Here is a 25,415-nt window from a genome sequence, read left to right on the forward strand (position 1 = left end):
CCATTAGGAGGATGTGCCTGAGAAGGTGTGGTTCCCAGCATCCACATGGAGGCTCACACGCCTAGGGGATCCAATATCCTCTCCTTACCTCCACAGGCACCAGGGACACACCTAGTATACATACATACATGCAAGCAAAACACTAGTACACATAAATAAATCTAACTTTTTAATAAAACAAAAAACCTAAAGCAATAACCTGAGTATCATACTCAACTTATTACAACACTCAAGAAACTCATTAATTCATTCTCTGCTTTAACTGACTAAATGGCCAGACAACTGCCTGTCAACAATGGCCAACAGGAAAAGGACAAGGAGAAAAGAAAAGCAAGTGGATGCCCCCTGCTTCTACAGACACTTCCTGCAGCCAGCATCTGGGAGCGAGCAGAGGTGAACCGTGGCGACATGCCTGCAGGCAGGGCCAGAGTGCATAGGCCAGCGTGCACTTCCTCGGCACAGGAAGCACACACCTTCCTTCACAGGCCAGCAGGCTCAACTGGCCCTCCACAGCCAGCTCTGTTTTGCTATGGCCTCCCCAGAGTGACAAAGCCCCGCAGCCACAGCCACCTAGACTCTGAGAGGGAGGGCCAGGAGCTGTCGCTGCCGCACCCTCCCAAGGACACACAAAAGCAACTGAAGAAACAGGAGGCGGTGACCGAAAACTCCAACTCCAGACCCTGCTGGGTCTCTTCCTGAGGCTGAGGAGGGTGGTGGAGGTGGCCCACATTCCCACCACAGGTACTGTGAAAGAAAACCTCCCTAGGCCATGCAGTAGGAATACAGTGAATCGTAAGGAAGGAATTCTGTCAACTGAAACAGTATGTGAACGGAAAGCTTACAGTCAAACACACTCAGCAAGTATTCAACACCAGAGGTGAGCTGGAGGCCGCCCCAAAGACCCGGGGTGGGGAAGTCATCTCAGAAATCAACCAAACCAACCAGTATTTCACCATACCAAGAGGGATGCGTGTTGTGGAATATTACTTTAACTATGTAAAGGTGGGTTGCATTTGTTTATGCTGCATTTGTGAACTATGTAAAGGTGGATTGCATTCCTTTATGCTGCATTTGTTGAACTATGTAAAGGTGGGTTGCATTTGTTTATGCTACATTTGTTAAACTATGTAAAGGTGGGTTGCATTTGTTTATGCTGCATTTGTTAAACTATGTAAAGGTGGGTTGCATTTGTTTATGCTACATTTGTTGAACTATGTAAAGGTGGGTTGCATTTGTTTATGCTGCATTTGTGAACTATGTAAAGGTGGGTTGCATTTGTTTATGCTGCATTTATTGAACTATGTAAAGGTGGGTTGCATTTGTTTATGCCGCATTTGTGAACTATGTAAAGGTGGGTTGCATTTGTTTATGCTACATTTGTTGAACTATGTAAAGGTGGGTTGCATTTGTTTATGCTGCATTTGTGAACTATGTAAAGGTGGGTTGCATTCGTTTATGCTGCATTTGTGAACTATGTAAAGGTGGGTTGCATTTGTTTATGCTGCATTTGTGAACTATGTAAAGATGTGATGCTGTCTCACCTTGCCTGCCTAAGGCACCTGACTGGTCTAATAAGAAGCTAAGCAGCCAATAGCGAGGCAGGAGAGGGAGCTGTGGGGCTGGCGGCCAAGAGAATAAATAGGAGAAGGAGTCCAGGCTCAAGGGGGATGCCCAGGGCCACTTAGCCCCGCAGCAAACAGGCAGCCAGACACAGGAGAAACAGAAAAGGCAGGACATACAGAATGAAAGAAAGGTAAAAAGCCCCAAGGCAAAACATAGACGAAGAGAAACAAGTTAAGTTATAAGAGCCAGTGGGACAAGATAAGGCCGAGCATTCCTAACTAATAAGTCTCCGTGTCATGATTTGGGGGCTGGCAGTTCGAGGAAGCCTGCTAGAGATACAGGCTTTGCATTCGAGTCCACTGCTCCACCTTTGGTGTCCCAATTTTATCTTAAACCCCAACCCCCTCAATAGGGCATGAAAAGGAGTTAATGAATTTATACACCCCAATACTTAGAATAGTGCCTGGCACAGGCTGGAACTCAGTAAACAAAGGGCAAGTGTGAAGAGTGACCCTCGTGGCTATCTATCTAACAGCAGGCTGTGTGACCCCTGTGGCTATCTAACGGCAGGCTGTGTGACCCTTGTGGCTATCTAACGGCAGGCTGTGTGACCCTTGTGGCTATCTAACGGCAGGCTGCTGTGACCCTTGTGGCTATCTATCTAACGGCAGGCTGCTGTGTATGACAATCTACAACCATCAGCCCCTCACAGGACAGAGCAACACAACTGGAAGACAACACTGGAAAGCGCCTCCCTACAACACCCCGCACAGACGCAGCCCGGCGGCTGGCCACCCCACCTCCTGACGAGCCATGCTGCGCCCTCCTCCATCGTCAGCTGGAAGTCACCCTCCTCAAGTCTCCCTATCTAAACGGTCTGTCATGGAAACCAACAGTCTAATTCACGGCTTTTACTGTAAAACTGTCCCGTTCCCCCCCCACACACACAAATAACCTAGCTTCTATCTTCAGAAATAGTAATTCTAAAATCATGTTAAGCTTGATGCTTTCGACAGCAACTAAACCCATATAAACTCATAAGCTCTTGGCAGTTCACTTACTTGGTACATTCTTCTAAGGACTGTACGAGCACTTGCTGGAAGGAAGAGATTTCCTCTAGATTTCCCATTAAATAGGAAGTGTTTGCTGAACTCAACCTAAGGCCAAGAAAAACAAAGGCACAAGTCTGTCAGTGGTCTAACCTGCATCCCGATTTCCTACCATGAAGCCTTACTGGGGGCTGTAACCCAATGAACACAATGCTGTGCCCAAGGCAAGCTGGCACTCTGACCTCCACCCTCTCTCCTCTGCAAACACAAGCACAGACTGAGAAGACTAGCCGGCACTCAGGAGCACTCTCTAGCCAACTTACTTCTCGCTGGTCTGCAGTGGCCGCAGATAGGTCGAAAGCATAGACTGCAGCTCCTTAGAATATTCATGCTCTGTTTCTAGGATATTCTGTAGCACCTGCAATAAATAATAAACCACCATCATTCACACTGCAAGAGTTACTTGCCATAATTTATAAATTTTAGCAAGTTCATCACCATTGTTCAAGTCACATTTTGTTGCCTGCATATAATACTAACGCATTTACTTCTCTGTGGTTATTAAGTACTAATCTTATGTACTGAATTATTAAGGCCAGAGGTCTGACTTCATCGTACTGACAAGAGGTATGCCTAGGCTGAGTGAGAGCACATTCCATCCCTGGACAAGGAAGGCAAGGTCTACTCAAATGACAAAGGACAGACTGTGGACAGTCCCAAAGCATCGATTGGCTGATGTGTTTCTAGAATGCTGTGACAGGATTCGGGCTGTGGAGATGACCAGGAGATAAGTGTGCTGTTGACAGACTGGCTCTGTATTCCACCTTGGGTATGCGGTCACAGGTCAACACACTTGTCGAAGGTCACCGAACTCGACAAAACCTGTTCTTTCGTGTGTGCAGCTGAGCATCCCTAAGCAAAGCAGCCCAAATCCAAAGTGATCAGGAATCTGAGTTCTATTCGGAGACTCCAAATTTTAGGCTTTGGACCATTTCAGAGTTTGTGTTTAAGAATGTTCAACCAGTAAAGTCTATGCAAATATTCCCAAACCCCCAAACTCCAAAATTCTGGTTCCAAGCACTTAGACAATGGACACAACCTGTCTGTAAAACATATCTCAAATACATGGACTTTACTCTTTAAACCAATGGTTCTCAACCTGTAGGTTGTGACCCACTAGGGTCAAACTACCCTTTCACAAGGGTTGTATATCAGAAATCCCATATCAGATATTTATATTACGATTCATAACAGTAGCAAAATTACAGTTAGGAAGTAGCAACGAAAATAATTTTATGGTTCAGGGTCACCATAACATGAGGAACTGTAAAGGGTCGCAGTATTAGGAAGGTTGAGAACCAATGCTTTAGACTGAGTCTAAATAAACTTGTGGGAAATAGGGACTTTCGTTAGACAATGGGGTGTCTTAGATCACCCACACACACAACATATATTGAAGATGAAAGGCCTATTAAAGTAAAGAATCTTTAAATAGACATTTCCTAAAGATAGAGTAATTATAAACTAAAGTAAAACAAAATCCAAATAGCTTAAGTTAGTATAACAAATTTAGCAAAATCTAGTGAACTCCTAAAACTTCCAGACGAACACAAAATACCGAACAGACAAACTTAAATGCTTCCCAGCGGCAGCCACCAACACCACAGCCACTTGACCAAGCAAGACAGGTGTGGACTTCCCAAGACCGGGGCCAGAAGACCGACACCAACACACACCTGTCCCCTGTCCTTGCACCCAGCAGCTACTCAGGGTCATAATCCCTGCCAAGATAAGTCCTTTATCTAAGCCTCATGTGCAGACCTGTCACTCAGCCACTTGGGAGGCCAAGGCAGGATAATCACAAATTCAATATCTGCTTGGCCTATGGGGCAAGTTCAAGGACAGCATGAGCAACATGCACAAACTGTTTCCACATAAAAGGGGAGGAGAAAATGGCCTGAGAACATAGTCCCTGGCAGCTCAAGTCCCTGGGGTCAAGACCTAGGACCCCTCCCTGCCCCCACACATACACATAAAATTTCCTTTGCAGAGCAGTTAGCTTCTTCCATACTGGGCACCTGGTAAACTGCAGAGCCAAACCCTAACAGTGGGCCCTTTTGTCCCCAGCCCCACAGGGCAGCTCCAGGTCCAAAGGGAGAAACCAGAGCTCCACAGGGCCCCGTGAGACAGGGAAGTCCTTCCCAGCCCTTCTCTCCCACCCTTCAGACAGCGGGGCTGTTTGAAGTAGGTCACACACACAGTGTGGGCTTCCTGAGCACTTCCTGAATGCTATGTCCTACCTGCCTCACAAAGCCCACACCCGTCACAGAGTGGGCTTTCTGAGCACTTCCTGAATGCTATGTCCTACCTGCCTCACAAAGCCCACACCCACCTACTAACTCATCACACAGACTGAAAGAGGAGGCCCAGACAGCAGCGCTTCAGGTTTCTGACCATGATTTCTGATCATCTAAACACAAGTTAAACACTTCAGCCTTCATATGCACCATCTGACTGCTCTTCAGTTCAGCGCTGGCTCTGGGAGCTCAAAGGAGCCCCAAGTGGATGGAGTGTCATGAGCAGCTTACACACTCAACCCCAAGAAGAAACACCACAGGCTCTGTCTCCGCTGATGCCCAACTCTGGCTTCATCATGAATGGACTTATTCATGGGGACAGCTGGGAGACAGCCAGGAAGGGGAGGGACCATGCAGGGAGTTCATTCCTTTGTGGGGAAATCTGGATGCTGCACCCACAGTGACAATGTCCTCCTAACACACTCAGCGAACCCGTGTCAAAGGCCTGGTGACAGAGCACACTGTGACTCCAGAGACTGCCCCAGAGACAGGCATTGAAACCAGACACCGTCCTCAAAAAGCAGCAGCAGAAGAGGGCGGTCACCACCACCCTTGGGTCCAAGGAGAAAAGGATGGTTCCGGGGTGGGTAAGAGGCGGAGCTCTAAGGTAATGCTGCAGCACAGCAAGAAGAGACAGCACCTCGGAAACCTGGCACACTCCTGCGGGGATGGGCGACGGAAAAGTGCGCTGAGCATCCGTCATGGTGCAGAGACCCAGGACACACCAGCCTTCCTCAGCCACAGCCCTGAGGACAGACAGACACATGCCAAGGCTTTCCAAAAGAATGCCACAAAGCGCCCCACAGAAGCCACGTTCACTAAACTGTTCCACTCCAACCAGTGACTAGTACACATACTGCTTTCAGACCATTCTGCAATGCTCTCCAGAAAAGCAAGCAAGATCCACTGGTATCTGCAGAAGCACATACCCAGCACACACTTACACCTGTTTACACTAGTACCACCAACCCTCCTGGCCTGAGTCTGCTTGTCATCAACCTCACCTTTCCTCCTCTTTGTGCCTCAAGCACACGGTGGCTGCTGCAGGACCCCATGGATCTCACCCCAGCCGCCACAGCTCCATCACACCATGACTGGGAACCCAGAATATAGCAGTGTTCAGGGAGATGCAGACTTTGTGACCCACAGTGCTAAAGAAGGCCAAAGGGAAAAATCCAGGCGGCATGGCTGGCTCTGAGTCACGAGACATAGAACTGTCCAGTCATACAACAGTGCCACACAGGGGGGCGGGCACCCTCCGCAGCCACACAGATGTTCCTAAGACTTTCTGCCTTGAAACAAACCAACTCAAGAAGGACTAACTCCCATACTGTGCATCACACTCACTCTCAGCCTCTCTGACTTGAGATGTCCTGTGTATTCCTTAAAAATAGCTAATCTACAGGGCTAGAGGTGGTACTCAATGGCAGAGTGCCTGCCCAGCATGTGTGGGGGCCTGGGCTCCACCCTAAGCACTGCAAAGGTCAAACGTCTATAAAAGACTTACATATAAGAACCATAAAACAGTACATCTTTTTTTTTTCAGATTCCTCCATAGCTCACCATAAATTAAGCCCAAATGTGTGCAGTACAATCCTAGTTTATGCATACAGGAAAAGTGACATGGCATAACTCCTCAAGTCTTCCACTCGGCCAACCACACCTACCAGATACCACCATGAAGTCTAGTCTTTTTGTTTGTATGTGTGCATGAGACAGATGTGCATGTATGCATTGGTGTGCATGGGTGCACAGGTGTGCACGTGTATACAGGTGTGCATGTGTGTACACGTGGACGCAAGAAGTCAGCACTCGGAAGCCTTCCTCAACTACTCCCCATTTTAGGATTTTGAGATGGGGAACCGGTACTTGCTAATTCACTTAGTGAGCTCTAGGGATCGGACCGCCTGTCTCCACTTCATAGGCACTAGCCTGGCTTCTATGTGGATGCTGGGGATTCAAACCCAGTCCGCACGCTTCCACGCAGGCACTTGGACTGAGACACGCCCCACTCTAGCCCAGTCTATCTACATTTCCAGAATGTGAGCTGCGAAGTTGGACTCCAACCATAGCGCAGCGTCCGTCAAGCAGCAGGAGTGCTCTGTGAGCTCAACAGTGGTGGTGAGGAAGTGTCAATCTCCTTCTGGTTCCACAACTCTGCAGGTCACAAGGACACAGCAGGACCCACCCTGCTGTCACTGACTCAACAGTGTGATGGCTAATCTCAACTGTCATCTTGACAGAATCTGGAACCACCTTGGAGATGAGCTTCTGGGCACGCCTATGGGAATTACCTTGGTTGAGTTAAGAAGGGGGAAGACCTGTCCACTGTGGGTGACACCATTCCCTGAGCTACGATACTGGGCTGTGAGTGAGGACACATGACTAGGTGCTTCTATCTCCTGCCTTCTGACTTCCCACCACAGTGGACTGTGACCCGACCCTGAGCGCCAAAAGAAACCCTTCTTAAGTTGCTCTGTCAGGTCTTTTCCCACAGGAACAGGAAGAGAAACTAAGGCAGTGTCTTGGTTTACACTTGCCTGTAGTGACCTCTTGACTCCCAGACCCACTCAACTGGCAGACAAGGTGCTTTAACATCTACCTCTTAAGACAGATAGTTTACTACAGAACACTCCTAACTCGATATATTCCTACTAGGTTTGAGAGAGACATTTCTTCTAAACGTTAAAGATTTACCAGATAAGAGGCTGGAGAGATGGCTCAGAGGTTAAGAGCACTAGCTGCTCTTCCAGGAGACCTGGGTTCAATTCCCAGCACCAACATGGCAGATCCTAATTGTCTGCAGTTCTAGTTCCAGGGGATCCAACACCCTCACACAAACATACATGCAGGCAAAACACCAATGCACACAAAATAAAAATAAATTATTGAGGAATACTCCTTTACACGGTGTGAATATATGTTGTAGTGATTGGTTTAGTAAAGAAGCTGACTGGCCAATAGTGGAACAGGATAAGGTTAGGCAGGAGAACCAAACTGAGAATGCTGGGAGGAAGAAGGGTGGAGTCAGGGTTCTGGAGCAGGCACAGAGAGAAGCAAGAGGGGCATGCTGTACTGCGAAAAGGTACGAAGCCACACGGCAAAGCACAGAAAATACAGGTTAACTGAAAATGTAAGAGTTAGCTAGTAACAAGCCTGAGCTATTGGCCGAGCATTTACAATTAATATTAAGATTCTGAGTGGTTATTCGAGAATAGCTGCCAGCACAGGAAAACTCCGCCTACAAATTATTTTTAAAAAGGAAAATAACATTTAAAAAAACTTACCAGGAAAAAATGGGCACAAACAATTCATGTCCAAACAGCAGTCTGTAGGAACTCACACACCCACACCCCTCTGCACTGTGCAGACTCACTAGGTATGTAGACCCAGGCACACCTGTAACCCAGCCATCCACTTCCTCCTTTTATAAAAAGGAATCTTCCTGAGTTATGACAATTCTGACTTAGGAAGCAAGAAATGCTACCTACCCGCCTAACACTGTCCCCAGCCTACCAGGACTGCCATGCAGAGCATCTCTCTGAGGGACCTTTTAGGTCAGGAGGTCTTCAGAATCCCCCGGGGTTAGGTAACTCACCACTCACTCACCAGGCACTCAGTTCCTCACTGTCCTGAGCCCCAGCTGTCACCTCACACTACAGCCTGTGTCATCTTGGCCCACATTAAACAAGCAGTTCCATAAGAACAAAAGGGAGGAAATCTGCTGAGGAGCTGGCAGGTGCCCCACTTCCATAGAAACTGTGGATAGGACACAGGAGGTGGAACCCTCCCAGGAGAGCCAGGGATGCATACCGGAGGTCTCCCCAAGCTCACCTGTCAGACTCCCAAGGTCACAGGATGAGAATGCCCTTCATTGGCTTATGTTTGAATGCTTAGTCCCCAGTGGGTAGAACTGTTTGGGAAGGATTAAGGGGGGTGGCCTTGTTGGAGGAGGTATCACTAGGGGTTGGGTTCTGAGGTTTCAAAAGCCTAGGCCATCCTCAATCTGTCTCTCTCCTCTCTCACCTCCCAGCCCCCTGCTCTGGGATCAGATATAAGCTCTGAGCTTTTGCTCTAGTACCACACCTGCCTGGCTGCCTGCCACCATGCTCCCTACCAGGAAAACCAGACTCTAGCCCTCTGCAACTGTGAGCCCCAGTAAATGTTTTCTTTTATAAATCATTTTGGTCTTAGTGTCTTTTCACAGAAATAGAAAACTGTCTAAGACATGGGATATAAAAGAAATCTTGATCAAAGTAAAAGACCAAAGATCGGATGAAGCAAACCCTGGGCCCACAGTGCCTGCCACTCTCTCTCTTTGGGCCAACACCAAAGAGGCTGCAGGGAGCAGAGGACAAGCCCAGTGCCACACAGGAGCCCAGGAGAAAGCACAGGGGTGTCTAGCAGCTTCCCAAGATGCATGTCTGCTGCGGACACTTGTAGACTGTAACCTGTGACCGTCACCTGTCACTCACAGTCTGTGTACTGTGGACACTTGTAGACTGTAACCTGTGACCGTCACCTGTCACTTAGTCTGTGTACTGCTGTGGACACTTGTAGACTGTAACCTGTGACTGTCACCTGTCACTCAGTCTGTGTACGCATGTCAAGGAAAAAGCCGCCCTGCGTTCCTGTGATACCAGGCATGAGCAGAGCGACTTTCTTTAACAACACAGTGTGCTGAGAAGAAGGGGAAGCCTGTTAAGTGAGCAGCCCTCCAGGGATGAATGAAGACATACACAAGACTGTGAGAGCCTCAGAGTAGGGCACCCAAGTCCTTATTGGACCCTGGTGGGAAAGACGTCATGCTATGGGTGGAAGCAGCAGCTTCACGGTCAGGATCCATCAAGTTCAGATAGTCATTCCTGTCACAGGTATGTCTCTTGTACCTACATGATCAGGTCACTGGACTAACATCTCATGGGCATCCTCAAAAGCAACCAGGAGACCTGCCTGCAAACAGAATGGCATGGGTGGCCTCAGCCATGCATTTTGTTTCCAAAATTTGTAAATGTGCTTCCGAGTGCCCTTGAAACCTCTATGGCACTTTACTGCGCACCCAAAGGCTAGTCGCAAATCCTCTTCACAGTACAAGGCCAATGCTAGCAATACCGACCTCATACTGCAGGTCAAGCCACTGCTCAGGCAGCCAGCAGCTCATCTCAAAACCACGCCATGGCTAAGCAGCAAGGACAGTTAGAGCTGGGACATGAACCCCTTCCCTGCACCACACCATCAGAATCTCAGCCAGGCTGCCGACATCCGGGGACCCAGTGGAGAGCCGGATGCACACCGAGGAGGCCAACTTCAGGTGCAGGCCACAAAGTGCCTCCTCCACGGGGACCGTGCGACAGCACTATCACACACCAGAGTCCACCATGCAGCTGAAGCCGGGCAGAGAGAGCAGGGGAGTCAAGGGCACCACCCTGGAACACCTGTCTTTACTGTCTGGAGTCTAGGCCAGCGGTTCTCAACCCGCGGGTCACTACACCTTTACTAGGTGAACAGCCCTTCACAGGGGTCACCTAACACCACTGGAAAACAGATACTTACATTACGATTCTAATAGGAGCAAAGTGACAGTTATGAAGTAGCAATAAAAATAATTTTATGGTTGGGGTCACCACAACAACATGAGGAGCTGTTTTAAAGGGTCACAGCCTTAGGAAGTCCGAGAACCACTGACCTAGGCCCTGCCTCTAACTCTCCAGAAAGAGCGAGCAACAGGCAAAATAAACCAGAACCTACAAAGCTAGAGGACCTCTAGTCCACTCCAACCAGTCCTATGGCCCCCAGTCCCACCACACAGCGACAAGGAGTGGGCCGTCCCCACGCACCAGAGGCTCCTCTAGGACGCCAGGGTGCATCCACGACGCTGCCTTCAGAGTCGGCAGACCGAGGGGCTGCACAGTTACTCACCACGTTGTAATAGCTCTTGTTGATGGCAGTCGTGTCGAACCCTTTCGGGGGGCTCTTCAAGGTTCCTGATTTGGGTGACACGGGCTTCTCTGCAATCAAAGAACAGAAGGAAGCTTTATTGCTCACAGCCCTCTCACAGCTGGCCTCCACATCAAAGCCTGCCCTGCACTAGCCGAGAAGGTCTCGGGGATGAGCTGTGGTCCAGGGTCTGCCTATTGTTGGCTGTGGGGTGACCAGGTACCTGTCGTCTAACATGGGCTTTAATGGTTCTCAGGCTCGTGGGAATAAACGGAGAGAGACACGTTCCCATATTTTCACCCCAGACACTCTGATAAGCGTTTCCTGGGGAGTTCAGGTCACACATCCTCCATATCCCTTGCCTCCCCATAATAATCCTGCTATATGAATTCTGGTCCCTGAGTAGGGACTGAGGTGACCCCTGTCCAGTCTCTATGGCTCTGCCTTCTCTGTCTGCACTTCCTCCAACTATAATGGCACAGCACCAGGCTCTCTCCCCGGCTACAGGTCCCCAAACCCTGCCTGTCTGGCACCCCGGTATCTTCTCAACCACCACAGGAGTCCAAAACGCCCGAACAGACCTTGGGTCCCCCACCAGGGTTGCTTGCCTAAATCTCCAAGCCATGCCTCTCTGTCTAATTTTCCCAATAGTTAAAGAACAGGAGGAGTTCCTTCTCGTTGAAAGAACTCTGCCTGCAGGATGGAAAACAGCCCCACAGAAAACAAGCCATTTCCTAAGCATAAGTAATCGAAGAGCGAGCCCGATGCTTCTGGCTGAGACAGGTTCCTTCCACATTCAGACCTGGACTGGGAATCTGGCTGCAGAAGAATCAACTGTGAGACACTCTGTACAGGTGGAAGGAAGCAGTGATTTACACCTAGAGAACCTGCAAGCTGGGTGAAGATACAAAATTGCAAAGTGTGATCACTGAAAGTCATTAGATGCTGAACCACCTGTGAAAACAGTGCACACATGTGAGCTCATGGCCCCACATAGGACTGTCTCAAAAATAGCAGCAAAGCAATGCATTTATAAATTCTCCTCTTGCATTTACACCTCAAAGTCATCACCGAGTCAATAAAATTCAGTATTTACTATGAGAACTAGAAAAGGTTTTCACAAAGCAGTTTCAAGCTGCAGTTTCACAAACAAGAGGCAGGAAGAAGACACAGCAAGCAGAGTACGTCCGCATTCTCTCCTCCTCTGTGAGCCGCCACAGAGCGCAGGGGCACAGCAAGTCTGTGACCACGCGTCTGTCTGTCCCAGCACTCAAGTGGAGTTCCTGTCACTCTCAACAGAGGCCCTGGGCTCCCATGGCCGCTGAGACTGCAGCCAACCTCACAGGACCTCTGCGAGGAGCACACAGGTCCGTATCAAGAGGGCCCAAGAGGAACTGCTCAGTGCAGACACAGAAGTACCTGGACACTCAGTACAGATCAGCACAGATGTGTGTGTGAGGAGAAGCAGGGGAGCGTCCCAAGGGGTACAGAGCTCACAGCATGCCGAGGGGGTGAGAGGCAGACTCATCTTGGCCCGGCACAATAACCAAAACAGGACCTTTTAGTGACAAGCGATGCTGAAAAGCAGCCTGATGCTCCGTACCCACTGGCCCAGAAACTGCAGGAAGGCCACTGAGCACACACAGCACGGGAGGTTCCACTCCAAAGCAATGTGGCAAGCACGCGGCTCTAAGAAGACTGGACATGGAAGCAGGTCAACATCGACTTCTGTTAGAGCAGCCCAGGTCAGCCCGGGATGGTCATCTGTGGCCACTGGCACAGTCATGCTGACCACAGGCGGCTTGGGCCTCCACAGTCATTCAGTAACAGTAAACCTAAACCCAGCCCCACCAGCCCCAGCACCTCCTGTTTCCCCCTTCCCTTCTCCCTTGAACTGAAGGAGTTCCCTGCTAGGTGCCTGTGCGTGTTCCATCACACACACCACCTGTGTGGATAAAACAAGTAAAAATGTGTACACATTGCACATGCAAACAGGCACACAGGAAACGAACGCCCCGTACACCTATGCACACCAGGAACTGCAGACAGCAAGGTACGCAAGCAAAACACCAACTACAGATTCTTCCTGGACTCCTGGGAGGTGCTTCTGTCAGTCAGGTGGTTTTTGTGTTTGTTGTTTTGAAAAGACCTTCACCAAGCCCACATCTGACAGAGGGCTGATCTCCAAAGTATATAAAGAACTCAAGAAACTAGACATCAACAAACCAAATAATTCAATTAAAAACTAGGGTATGGTGATATTTTATTTGTACTGAAATGTGATTGTATTTGTATGTTAATAAATAAAGTTGCCTGGGGGTCAGAGCTAATAGCAAGCCATAGCAGAAACTGGGCGGTGGCAGTGCACTTTAATCCAGATCACATGACAGACAGATCTCTGTGTGTTCCAGGATACAGCCAGCATTGGAGACACACGCCTTTAATCTCAATACCATAGAAGACCTGGAGGTCTGTACAGACAGGCAGTGACGAGGAGGTCATGTGTTTGGGTTTACAACCAATGAGAAGGTAGAACAGAAAGTCAATAAAAAGACAGACATACAGGAAGTAGGTCTCTTTCTGAGGGGAAGGACAGCAGCGGCAGCGAAGGGTAAGAAAGGGTTTTTAGCTCTTAGCTACTGCTCTGATCTCTTGGGCTTTTAACTCTGCATTTGGCTCTTTGTTTCTTATTTTAAAAAGACTGTTCATCTACAATAGAGTACAGATCTAAACAGAGAATTCTCAACAGAAGAATCTCAAATGGCCAAAAAACACTTAAAGAATGGTTCAACATCCTTAGCCATCAGGGAAATGCAAATCAAAACAACTCTGAGATTCCATCTCACACCTGTCAGAATGGCTAGGATCAAAAACACAAGGGACAGCTCATGCTGGAGAGGATGTGGAGCAAGGGGAACACTTCTCCACTGCTGGTAGGAGTGCAAACTTGTACTCTGGGAGTCAGTGTGGTGGTTTCTCAGAAATCTAGGAATCAACCTACCACAAGACCATATACCCAAAGAATGTTCAATCATACCACAAGGACACCTGCTCAACTATGTTCATAGCAGCTTTATTTGTAATAGCCAGAACCTGGAAACAACATAGACATCCCTCAACCAAGAAATAGATAAAGAAAACGTGGTACATTTTCTCAGCTGTTAAAACAAGGACACCAGGAAATTTGAAAGAAAATGGATGGAACTAGGAAAAAAAATCATCCTGAGTAAGGTAATCCAGACTGAGAAAGACAAACATCATATGTACTCACTCATAAGTGGATTTAGCTGTAAAATAAAGAGTAACTATGCTACAATCCACAGACCCAAAGACTAGTTAACAAGAGAGTTCATAGGAGGACACTCAGGTCTCCTTAGGAAGAGGAAATAGAAGAGATTTCCTGAGCGGACTGAGGGCAGGTAGGTATAGGAACATGAGCGATTGGGGGGGGGGGGTCCCCATAAAGAGGGAGAGTGCTGAGAGACTACTAGGAGGTGGGCATTTAGGGGTCAGGGAGAAGCCTGGTGCAGGGGAATCTCCCAGGAGTCTATGGGGAGGACCCCAGCTTAGACTCCTAGCAATAGTGGATAAGCAGCCTGAAGTGGCCGTCTCCTGTGACCAGACTGGTGCCTAGCCCACTTGTCATCAGAGGAGCCATCCAGCCAATGATGGAGGCAGATGCAGAGACCTGAACTCAGAGGAGCTCGCAGAGACTGAACTGACACCCAGGGAGCCTGCATGAGACTGACCTAGGCACTGTAAATGTATGTGACGGTGTGTGGAGCTTGGTCCTCCTGTGGGACTCCTAATAGCGGGAACAGGGGCTGTCTCTGACTCTTTTACTGGCTTTTGGGACTCTACTTCTCATGCTGGGTCCCTTGTCCAGACTTTAGTCTTCCTGCACCTTGATATGCCATGTTTTTTTTTGTTGATACTCATGGGAGACCTGCTCTTTCCCGGATGGAAATGGAAAAGGAGGGAGTGGGAGGGGGAGAAGGACTGAGAGGGAGGATGAGAGGGGAGGTTGCAGTCCGGATGTAAAATAGATGAATTAAAAAAGAAAAAATGAAACTGCCTCCCACCCAGTGAGTAAGCAGCATCCTCCATGGTCGCTGTTGAGATCCTTGGCGTTTCCTCAATGATGGACCGTGATCGGGACAGTCACAACTGTGTGAGCTCAAGAGCCCTTTACCTCCTTTTGGTCTTGGTCTTTATCACAGCAACAGAAGGCAAACTAGGCCAGGGTCTGTCTTCAGTGAGGAGCTGTTGTGAAAAACAGGCTGTGCAGAGGCCAAAAGCATCAACACCAAATGTGGCAAGAACATCTCCAAGTCACACCACAAGAGGGAGACAGTCGGTGGCTGCTATCCTTTCCCAGAGACTCCAAGGGGTGAAGGAGAGAAAATTCCTCTCAGAAGCAGCAGCCGTTGGCTTTTTTGTTTGCACACAGGCTGTAAATCAAACCAGAATGGAATGCAAAAGAAGGTTCGGCCAAGGGGATGGACTCCGGCTTTTGTTCAGTGAGGACAGCCCTCATGGGATTCCAGTCAGAGGAGCTTTCCAACAGGCAGTTTTGTTCTCAGAAAACTAAGCACCAACTATGCTACAAATCACAAAAGGAATCCCATCCCACAATTAGAACACCACGGAAACTACTAGAAGATACAATGCCAGGATGTAACTGTCATCCTAGTATTTTACCCTGCGTTGCTGGCACAAAGACGCTGGATTTCTTTTTAAATGTTTTCACACATCACTCCTGGACGGCCAACATTTAGAATTAGACTGGCTCACTTTTCTCATAGTCAGCTCACATTAAGAAAATACTGTAGGCAGGCACTATTCCCAGGAGGCTACTCCCGTCTCACTGCCGAAGAGAGGACATTCATCCTAACACTAATGTGTAAAACTGTGGTATTTCTTGTATTTAAAAAAATTTGAAAATTTTCCAAACAAAGCAAGTTAGGTCTGAAAGCAAATCTGGCACAAACACTAAGAATGAATTCAACTTGTCTCCTTGCAGAAACCGCTCCTGAAGAGGGTGTGCTGGGGAGCACCCTCGGCCACACGTTTGGTAAAGGCTCCAGCACTGAAGCCGTATCCCATACAGACCTTTGAGGCCGATGAAGCCTGTACAACCTGAAACTGGCGGAGACACACACTCAGAGACCCAACGCAAACCGAGGAACTGAGCGTGGAGGGGGGGCTGGCACCGACCCCAACACCGCTGGCCTCCGAGAGCTTCCTCTGCCTGGCTCACACTCCACCCCAAGGTGCAACAGCAACCCCACATGCAAGGCGTACTCTAGACAGCATGCTGTCAAGAGACGACATTAAGAACATCTGCATCTTTTTGAAAGTATATGCCGCGGTCAGGTCAGGAGGGCTCTGAGACACACACACCGACGCCCCTAGTGGTACTTCTAGAACATCTCCATCTATTTGAAAGTATATGCCAGGGTCAGGTCAGGAGGGCTCTGAGACACACACACCCCTACACCCCCTACTGGCACTTCTTATGCAGGGTGAACTGAAAACTACCTGAGAAGTAAAAATGTCATGGGCGTTCCTACTCCATCTGTTCAAAGTAGAGGAGAGACAGCTACCGGACTCAAAAAGCAGGCCTAACAACTACCTCTCCAGAGCCAGCCTCTACTCCCAAGGGACCTTGCTTACAGCACGAGGGGCCCTCCCCCAACACCCCTGCCTATGACATCGTTTTACTTCTTTTAATTTCACAAGAACATCTTAACCAAGTCCAACAGGAAAGCAAGATCAAACCCACACGCACGCACAAAACCTGCTCTAAGTCCCTTGAAAATAAGCAGCAGTCTTGGTGAGGCCGCTTCTGGACACAAGCGGTGACACGATGCAGGGGCATGACCAAGCGGTGCCTGCGTCAGGAAGCATAGCACTGAGCCCGTCAGCAAAGAGCACCTCTGCTGCGTCCCACGTCCCTGACTACAGGACTTCCACAGCCTTGACCTGCAGGGCTCAAACCATCCCAAGACACAAACCACCGCGAAGCACCATGAAATGGGCTGAAGGCTGCTGCGCACTTGCAAGAGCACACATCCCTGGACAACGTGTTAATCACAGAAACACGGGAAAATCAACACATTTTCATAGAACGCATGGCAGAAATTGCCTGCCTGTGCCTAACTGGTAATAAATAAATAAGTCCATAGTAGTGAAAAAAAATACAATCTAGCCCAGGCCATAAAAAAGCATAAATTAAAATATAAAGCATAATGGTAACAATAAAAGTGAACGGATGGCTACGGGGCACAGACCTGCAGACCTGGCTACTCAGAAGGGTGAGGCAGGAGGATTACTGGAGCTCAGGGTTCCCAGGATTGCCTAGGCAACATGTCCAGACTTTGTCTCAAAAAGCAAGAGATAACAATTAACAGACCTTAGATGTTCTTCTTAGGGGCTGGAGAGATGGCTCAGAGGTTAAGAGCACTGGCAGCTCTTCCAGAGGTCCTGAGTTCAATTCCCAGGAACCACATGGAGGCTCACAACCATCTACATTGAGATCTGGTTCCCTCTTCTGGGGTGTAGTAATATATGCAGACAGAACATTGTATACATAATAAATAAATCTTTTTTTTTTTTTTAAAAAAAAGAGGTTTTCCTTAGGAAACTATCTGGAAATATGATGGTGTGATGCAAAGCCAGTCTCTAATGACAGGGGCGCCTTTATCCAGCATCCCAATGTGCAGGAAAGAAGTTCATTCCACTGGCCTAAAGATGACATCCAAGACCAGGATCTTTGCCTGTGCACAATGGAGAACGGGCACTCAGCACCCTAGAACATTCACACCTTCTGGCTCCTCCTCCCATGGTCCAGCTGAGCCACTCACCGCTTGGCTTGATCTCGCGCACGTAGTTGCTGGGGAACCAGCCAGTCCTGCCGCTGTGCGTGCCCTCCCACCAGCCTCCTTCCTCCACTCGCGTGACATGAATGACGTCGCCCTTCGTGAAGGAGAGCTCATCTTCATTGGTCTGCTGGAAGTTAAACTTGGCTCGTACTACCAGCTGGCTGTTGCTATTGTCAGTCATGTCCTAGAAGACAGGTGGGGAGGGGCGGGAGAGATGGCCGTGAAGTTCAGTCCACTTTCTTATAAAACAGTGACACTTCACAGGGACAGCCAAACATGATCACAAATGCTCCAAACATTCAAACAGCAGCACAGCACAGGCATGGTGGCACAAGCCTTTCATCCCAGCACAGAGGCAGAGGCAGAGAGGCAGAGGCAAGGGAGCAGAGGCAGGTGGACCTCTGCTGTCTACACAGTGAGCTCCAGGCCAGCCAATGCTATGAAGACAGACCCTGTCTCAAAAACAAACAAACACAGCAGTGAAGTGTCTTAAACACATAAACGTAAAGCTTCCCATCTCCCTGTGCACCTTGACCCGTCGGATCACAGCCCAGGAAGGCACTCTATACTACCTCTCCTACAGGGGCGCTCGCTCGCGCTCTCCCCCCCCCCCCCCCCCCGCCCTCCCTTCCTCTCTCCCTCCCCCTCCCTCTCCCTCTCATACACACACACACACACACACACACACACACACACACACACACACACACACACATTCACACAAACACATCACACATCTGGATGCAATCAGTGTGCCTGTCTCTACCTTGAAAATTAATCTCTATACTGTGGACATGTTTCCAACTACATAATGCCACACTGTACACTTGTGCCGCTAATTTTTAGGTTATTCCCAATGTTTGTCTATGTATTGCATGCAATGTTTCTCTTATCTTACAAAGGCTCCACTGGAAAAATGGTCCTGAGATACATGTAACACATTTAAACTCTAATAGATATTTCTAAACTGATCTCCAAAAAAGCTCTACACACTTACCCCAAGCAACATGCCCATCAGTATTTAAGAACCCTTATTTCATCAAACTGGCACCTACTGGAAGATGCTAACAAGCATTCGGCCACAATAACAGGAAAACAATACCTCTCATTCTGGGTGCTCAGTGCTCAGAGACCCCACTTCCAGTTCTGAGAAGCGTGAGAGACCTGCTGGGAGTTCTCTCTTCTCCATCCAGAGGCTCAGGAGAGGCTGGTAAGTATAAATCCAGCAAACAGCGACCCCCTCCCCAACGACAACAACAAACAGTAGACAAGCCTCTCCCGCTGCCACAGAAACAAAGAGTCCATCTGCAAAACCTGCACTGGTGTTTCTAGGGACCAGATCCCACACAGCCATTCACTGCAGTGGGTAGCCTCAGGTCACCGGCATCTTGGGGTGAGGAATGCCCCAGGGCCACAGACCACCCGAGCTCTGCCCATGCCCCTGACATCCATGAAGACCACCTCCCCACTGGAGAGCAGCAGGCAGCCCCATCTGGGCACTGGGTGATTTCCAGCCCTGCGCCCCATCACAGAGACGGAAGACTGGCCCAGGACCCCGCAGTGCTGACTCCTCTCCACGGTGTCAAAGACACAACAGAGGATGCCCCTCACTGCACAGCGGACTTCATTTCAATCAGGAACTTCTTGACAAGACAGAAAAGGGGGATCAATGGAGGAAGCTAACACAGGAGACAGTACATTTCACTCTCAGATGCACCGAGTGGTTTGGAAAATGGTCCCAGGAGGATAAAGACAATGTACTGAGGCAGCAAAGCATCTTCCTTAGTACCGCACTAATAACACCGGTGTGAGTAAGCTGTGCCGTAACTTCCGACAGCACAGTCTGTCAACCCGGGACTGGTACCAAAGCACTATCAGGAGAGCACCAGAGAAGTCTGGGGTCCCTGGCTCCAAGAAAGGAGGAAATGCCCTAACAATCTAGTCATTCCTCGCAGAGATGAGGGACGCCAGGAGCAATGCTTACACTAACTCTGACCCCAACCCTCAGAGCCACACTGAGAACTAGAGCCATACTTAACTATCAGTGGATGGACACTCAGACCCGGACATTCTAAAGTAGAGCTCAAAAGACGATGTGACAGCACATCTCACATCCAAAGCCCAGAGCACGTGTGCATCCCCACATTCCTGACTTAACTTGCTGCTGCTGCTCCTCCGCTGAGAGGTGCCTCACAAAGCAGTGTTTAAATGAGCTTTTTAAAACATGAGAGGGCCAGGTGACAGTGGCACACGCCTTTAATCCCAGCCCTCTGTAGGCAAAGGCAGGTGGATCTCTCTAAGTTCGAGGCCAGCCTAGTCTACCGAATGAGTTCCAGGACAGCCAGGGCTACACAGAGAAACTCTGTCTTGAAATATCTGGTCGATAGATAGGTAGATGATAGATAGATGATAAGTAGATAGATGAGAGAGAGATGATAAGTAGATAGATGAGAGAGAGAGAGAGAGAGAGAGAGAGAGAGAGAGAGAGAGAGAGAGAGAGAGAGACAGACAGACAGACAGACAGACAGACAGACAGACAGACAAGAGGAATGTGTTAGAAATCCACACTTAGACTTTGAGTAAAGAGATGCCTGCTGTCCCCTTCCATATAGCAATTTAGGTTTTTCTGAGAAGTTCTACATCTACTCTAGGGGAATCAGGACTGCCACCCCCCACCAGCAGGGGCAGCTCCCCAGACGGCCTGCTGTCACCCTCTCCTGATGCCCTGTTTCTTCTCCTTACCCACTCCAGCCTTTACTCACAGGTGGTGGTTCTCTGTGAAGCGCCTCACTTAGGAGGGCTTGGAAAGCAGGCTTTAGACTGGGAAGAGCTGCCTTCAGTCTTCCGCTCTCAGGGAGCTGCACCCGCGGACACGTGCCCACCACCCCGTCTCAAGCTGGTGGGATGGCAGTGGACCCCAGGAGAGGCGAGGATGGAAGTGCTCCTGAGTGAGTCAAATGAGCAGGTCCTTACAGAGATGGACAGGAAGAACCACGGTTTCCACGTGCCCTAACTCAACAAGGAAGCTGGAAGGTTTGCTAAAGTCAGTCTCAAGAAGGAGCTGATGGGGTTGAGTTGTGTTTCATCAAGAGAACTAAGTTTGAGTAGCTTCACAGAAATGCTGAAAGCAGAAAGACATGGAAGGATACAGCTGACCACACTCATGAGCACTTCTGAGTGGTGTGAACCCTCAGTGCACTGCCTGTTCCACAACTTGGGTCCCACTCTGCGACTCCTGGCAGCAGGCTCTGCACCATCCCTGTCTAGTAGCTAGGTTTATGCACCTATGCACTATTTATTCTCACACTCATGGACACAACGGGCGATTACCCTAGGGATGTGTCAAAGCATGTGCTTCTCTCTCTACATGAGCAGCTGCAGCCTTCAACATAAACCCGAATACAACAAGCTTCCCAAACACTCATCTCGGGATCTGGGAGAATCTAGTGAGAAGCAAATGCCAGCACACACAGCAGGAGCCACCCAGGAAGGCCAGGAGCCCACAATGGTCCACATTCCATCTGCAGGGCACACGCATCCCCCAAGGGACATCTGCAGCCTCTCATGTCCAAAATGCCTTTGAATCAAAGTAAAACATCTTACTTACCAAGCTTCGGTACTGGCTCTGAAGCAATTTTGAAGTCCTACTGTGTGAAGACTGGGATCCCAGAGAATCAAAAGACTTTATCCGATGTGAAGAGGGCCGCGCACACACAGAGTCACTTCCGAGTCCAATGTCTAAAAAGGTCGTGTACACAGAAAGAAGAAGAAGTGCTGCAGACGCCTGACACCATGGACCCTCAACACACACTGGCTCTGAAACTGAGCCAGCATGGTGAGACACACCAAAAGCCCACAACAAAGCAGGCCATTTACACAGTAACAAAGAACAGATTCTCTGCCCCATAAATGATGCATTCATTCCCCAATTACCTCTCCAGGAACGATCTGGGGATGACTAACTTACCAGTTCTTCTCTAGGGTAATTCTCAAGTTTGCAAACCATTTTATAGGTGTTTATAAAACGTTCCCTTCAACTAGAAGAACAGTGCTAACTGCTCGGCGAGGCACTGCTTGGCACTTAAGTCCCCAGCACAGTGCATGGGCCCTTCTCTGAGAGCACACGCCATACATCACAAGGAGGCAGAGTGACATTCGATATCATGACCAGCTAGCACTCTCTGAAGACAGGACTAAGAATGTGTCATCAGGTGCAACGTCACACACACAAATCTACTGGCGGAGCCTCTAGTGTCCAGCTGGACTACACAGTGCATGCCATCATGGCACTGCCCACTAGTGACCAAACATCATCTGCAAGGCCTTACTACACAAGGGGCGATCGTGAGTCTATCACACCCTCTAAACCTCACCCCGTAGCAGTGAAGACAGACCCCAGTGCTCTGAACCAGCAGACCCCACTCCTGCTGTAAAGCCAGGGCTCGGGGAAGGGCAGGCTGCACAGCACAACCCCAGCACACACGTGACTGTATGGGGAGGGGCTCGGGACAGCCCCGTGCTGAAGGCTCCCAGCCTCCCAGAACACCCGCAGCAGAAGGACCAGCTAGATGTTCAATGGCAGACGCTTCTTTCTCAGCACAGGATGGTCACGTCACTTGCTGAGGACCAGACATGAGCCTGTACTCTCACCCTGAAGACACTCGATCAGTCTTACCTGCTGTCACTTTATTCAGTGTCACCAAGGAGCTGAGGACCTTGTTAAAGTTCTGCCCCTGATATAAATCATTTGCATCAAAAGTCTGAAAGAAGAAAAGGAAACAAAACAATTAGTGCCATGTTATTCGCTGGCACGGGACAAATGAGACTCTGCCAATGACACGTGGCGGCAAACAGTCAGCACACTTGATGGAAACACTCAAGTGGCAGCACGGCCTCCGAGTGGGTCCCTGGGAAAGGAGCCCATGGGAGTTCCCTCGTGAGGCATTTCCACACAGGCAGCAAGCCCTGGGAGGGGACCAGACCCAGCTCTGTGCCCTTCTCCACGGGTCAGGCAGAAGCCAGGGTGTGAGCCGGGTCCACCAGCAAAGGTACTCAGTAAAGGCTCATGGCGGGCTGTAATCCTCTCTCCTTCAACTGTGCAGAGTCCGCAGGACAAAACATGCAAAGATGTTCTCTTCTGGTACATAAGGGAGGTAAACGAAAGGTACCCTATCCAAGGCAACAGCACACAAGGTACCTGAGACACAGGAAAGCACAGACGACAGGGAACAGATGGCAGATAAAGCAGATCCCAGGAGAGAAACAGAGTGGGGGCCTCTGGCCAGAGAGCTCTGAAGAACCTGGACTGTAGGCAATCCACTCTGATCCAGGGCCACCTACCCACTCTGACTCTGACTCAAGTCACACCCCAAGACTGAGCCAGGAGAGAAGACACATGAGCTGGCCTGGGTTCAGACAGCTGGGCTCCAAATGCATGTATGTGTACCTGTGAGTGTGCATGTGTGTGTTATGCGATGTACCGCCCACCTACATCTAGGAGAGAATGTGCAGAAAATCACCTGGTTAAACACATCTGGCTTTTGCTTGAAGGAGTGTATGCACACATGTACACGCTTACAGATATGCTAAAACATGCACAACTCTTTCCAAATAATCTCTAAAGACTATGTGTCACTTTTGATCACTAAATAACCTCTTCTACAACTAACTTTGATAACCCAATCATCCAGTATAGTATTCTAGAAAAAGTGAGACAAATCTAATTGGTACAAATTATAGAAAGAAAAGCTTAATGCCAAAAGCCAAAAGCTAGATGCCAAAATACACACAAAATTAGCATCCTTTCTCTCCTTGAAGCAAAAGAGAACCATCTTGATCCTCTGCCTGGATAAGCACCTGCGGACTGGCCACCCTCCTCCTCCTGCAGTCTCTCAGCCAGGGCCAGGAACTCCCCCCCCCCCCTCCACCCCTTCCTGCCTTCCCACACCCCACCTCCTTCCTGCTGAGTCTCACTCATCTTACTTCCTGAAGCCCTGCCTGAGCCTTGCTGAGCTCCCAGAAATCCCAAGTACATTTATCCCGGGAAAAACCTCATGGCCGGCGGTGTAGATGTGTGCAGGCCATCCTAGGGCCTAAAGTCTGAAGAGGTCGATTACACATCTCCCACTGCCCAGCCAATGTATACTGGACCACGATTGAGTGGATTTGTGGGTCACCCATCCAGAGAGTCAGATGTACCTCAAGAAAGAGGCCGAGGGTCCAAACAGTTCAAAGGCGACATTGCTAAAGGCTCCTAAGCACCAAGCCAAAGCACAAAACCCCAAAAGCCAAAAGCGACTGTCAATCAAAACTCCACTGGTCTCTCAGTAGGCCAGTCTTTCTCCGACCCCTCCCGGCAGAGCCCTCAGAACTTTTTCATGGGGTGCAATGCATTTCCTGTAACTTACAGAAAACCAGCCAAACAGGAGCTCTTTCTAGGCTCACGTCCCTGTTGAGATTTTTAAGGATCACAGTAAGTTAGATTGCACCTTTTTAAAAAGTAAAAGGTACTGTCCTGCCTAAGCCTTAGCTTCCTCGTGCTAACTGTGAAGTTCCCTTGATTATAAAATGTTGTAAGGGTGATCTGACCTTCAGCTCTAAGGTCTGGAAAATTCAAGCTAAGGTATTCCACAAGAAACACACAGACAAATGTCCACTAACCTTCATTATGGAGAGGCAGCAAGTCAGAAACCCCAGAACAACAGGATGTGAAATATGGGAAGCTTCCTGTTATTCCAAGACTATATAGCTTTCCTACCCAGACACCACGGAGCATCTGACTGGCTGCAGCTGCCTGCCAATGAGCTTCGGCGTGAAATCAGAGCGCAGTGAGCTTACTGCTGCCTTCCTCCACAGGAAACCCAACAAGGAGCAGGACAGACTGCTTCCCCAAACGGCAATCAGCCAGCAAAAAGCCTTAATTCAGAGACCATTCGCACTAAAGGAACCAGAGAAGAGGCCTGGAACCTTCCCTGGAACACCTCCCAGCTAAGGCCATCAGTGACACACAGGACTGCTCCCCGGAACCACAAGGAATCTAGGACAGACTGCACAGCCTGGCCTCCCCGGGCTTTGCCAAGCAGGTAGTAACACTACAGGCTGGCAGGAAGGCAGGCTTTCACAGCACACAGGAGTAGGAGGTCACCGCCACATAGACCAGAGGGACACATGTGCTTCAGCAGGTCTGCCTGCCCCTCTCCTGCCCTGACGTTCATCTACGCGGGCACAGAAGCCTGTGACCCTGCTGGCCACATTCCCGGATGGGCTAATTCTGATCTTCCAAGACTGCAATCTGGTCTAGATGCCATCTCCTGCCATACTTCCTCCACACCTCTAAAAGTGCTCTACTTGCACATAGTCCCTATTTTATGGTAATTTGTAATAGCCAAATGCAAGGTCGGGCTTAGCTCTTGTATGAACACCTGAAACAGGAAGAATGTGGTACTCAACTGTCCACAGTATCTGCCTGGCAAGCTGACATCATCACAGTGGTCCTGTGAGCAGCAGGCATGGACCCGCCTGGTCACCTGTGTCCCCAAACCGTAACACTGTCTCAATCCAGAGACCAGCAGGACAGACAGAAGCCTACGGAGCACAGATGCTGGAAGCCTTCGACCCAGAACTTC

The 25,415-nt window shown here is 49.3% G+C and overlaps 1 protein-coding gene across 11 annotated transcripts in view; it reads right to left on the reverse strand.

The window, feature by feature from the left end:
- Arhgef7 (Rho guanine nucleotide exchange factor 7) overlaps positions 1–25,415 on the reverse strand; it is a 114,370-nt gene that overhangs the window by 34,076 nt on the left and 54,879 nt on the right. For 9 of the 11 annotated variants that reach the window (XM_076553733.1, XM_076553730.1, XM_076553731.1 and 6 more), the window contains 6 exons: positions 22,466–22,550; positions 21,398–21,528; positions 17,773–17,974; positions 10,889–10,977; positions 2,936–3,030; positions 2,625–2,720 (listed from right to left, as the gene is read on the reverse strand). In XM_076553733.1, coding sequence (XP_076409848.1) covers positions 2,625–2,720; positions 2,936–3,030; positions 10,889–10,977; positions 17,773–17,974; positions 21,398–21,528; positions 22,466–22,550 — 698 coding nt within the window. Of the gene's footprint in view, positions 1–2,624; positions 2,721–2,935; positions 3,031–10,888; positions 10,978–17,772; positions 17,975–21,397; positions 21,529–22,465; positions 22,551–24,450; positions 24,532–25,415 lie in introns of those variants that run through there. The other 2 variants (XM_015999803.3, XM_076553735.1) reach the window with 2 other exon arrangements.

Source organism: Peromyscus maniculatus, chromosome 17 (assembly GCF_049852395.1).
Source record: "Peromyscus maniculatus bairdii isolate BWxNUB_F1_BW_parent chromosome 17, HU_Pman_BW_mat_3.1, whole genome shotgun sequence".
Classification (NCBI taxonomy): Eukaryota; Metazoa; Chordata; class Mammalia; order Rodentia; family Cricetidae; genus Peromyscus; species Peromyscus maniculatus.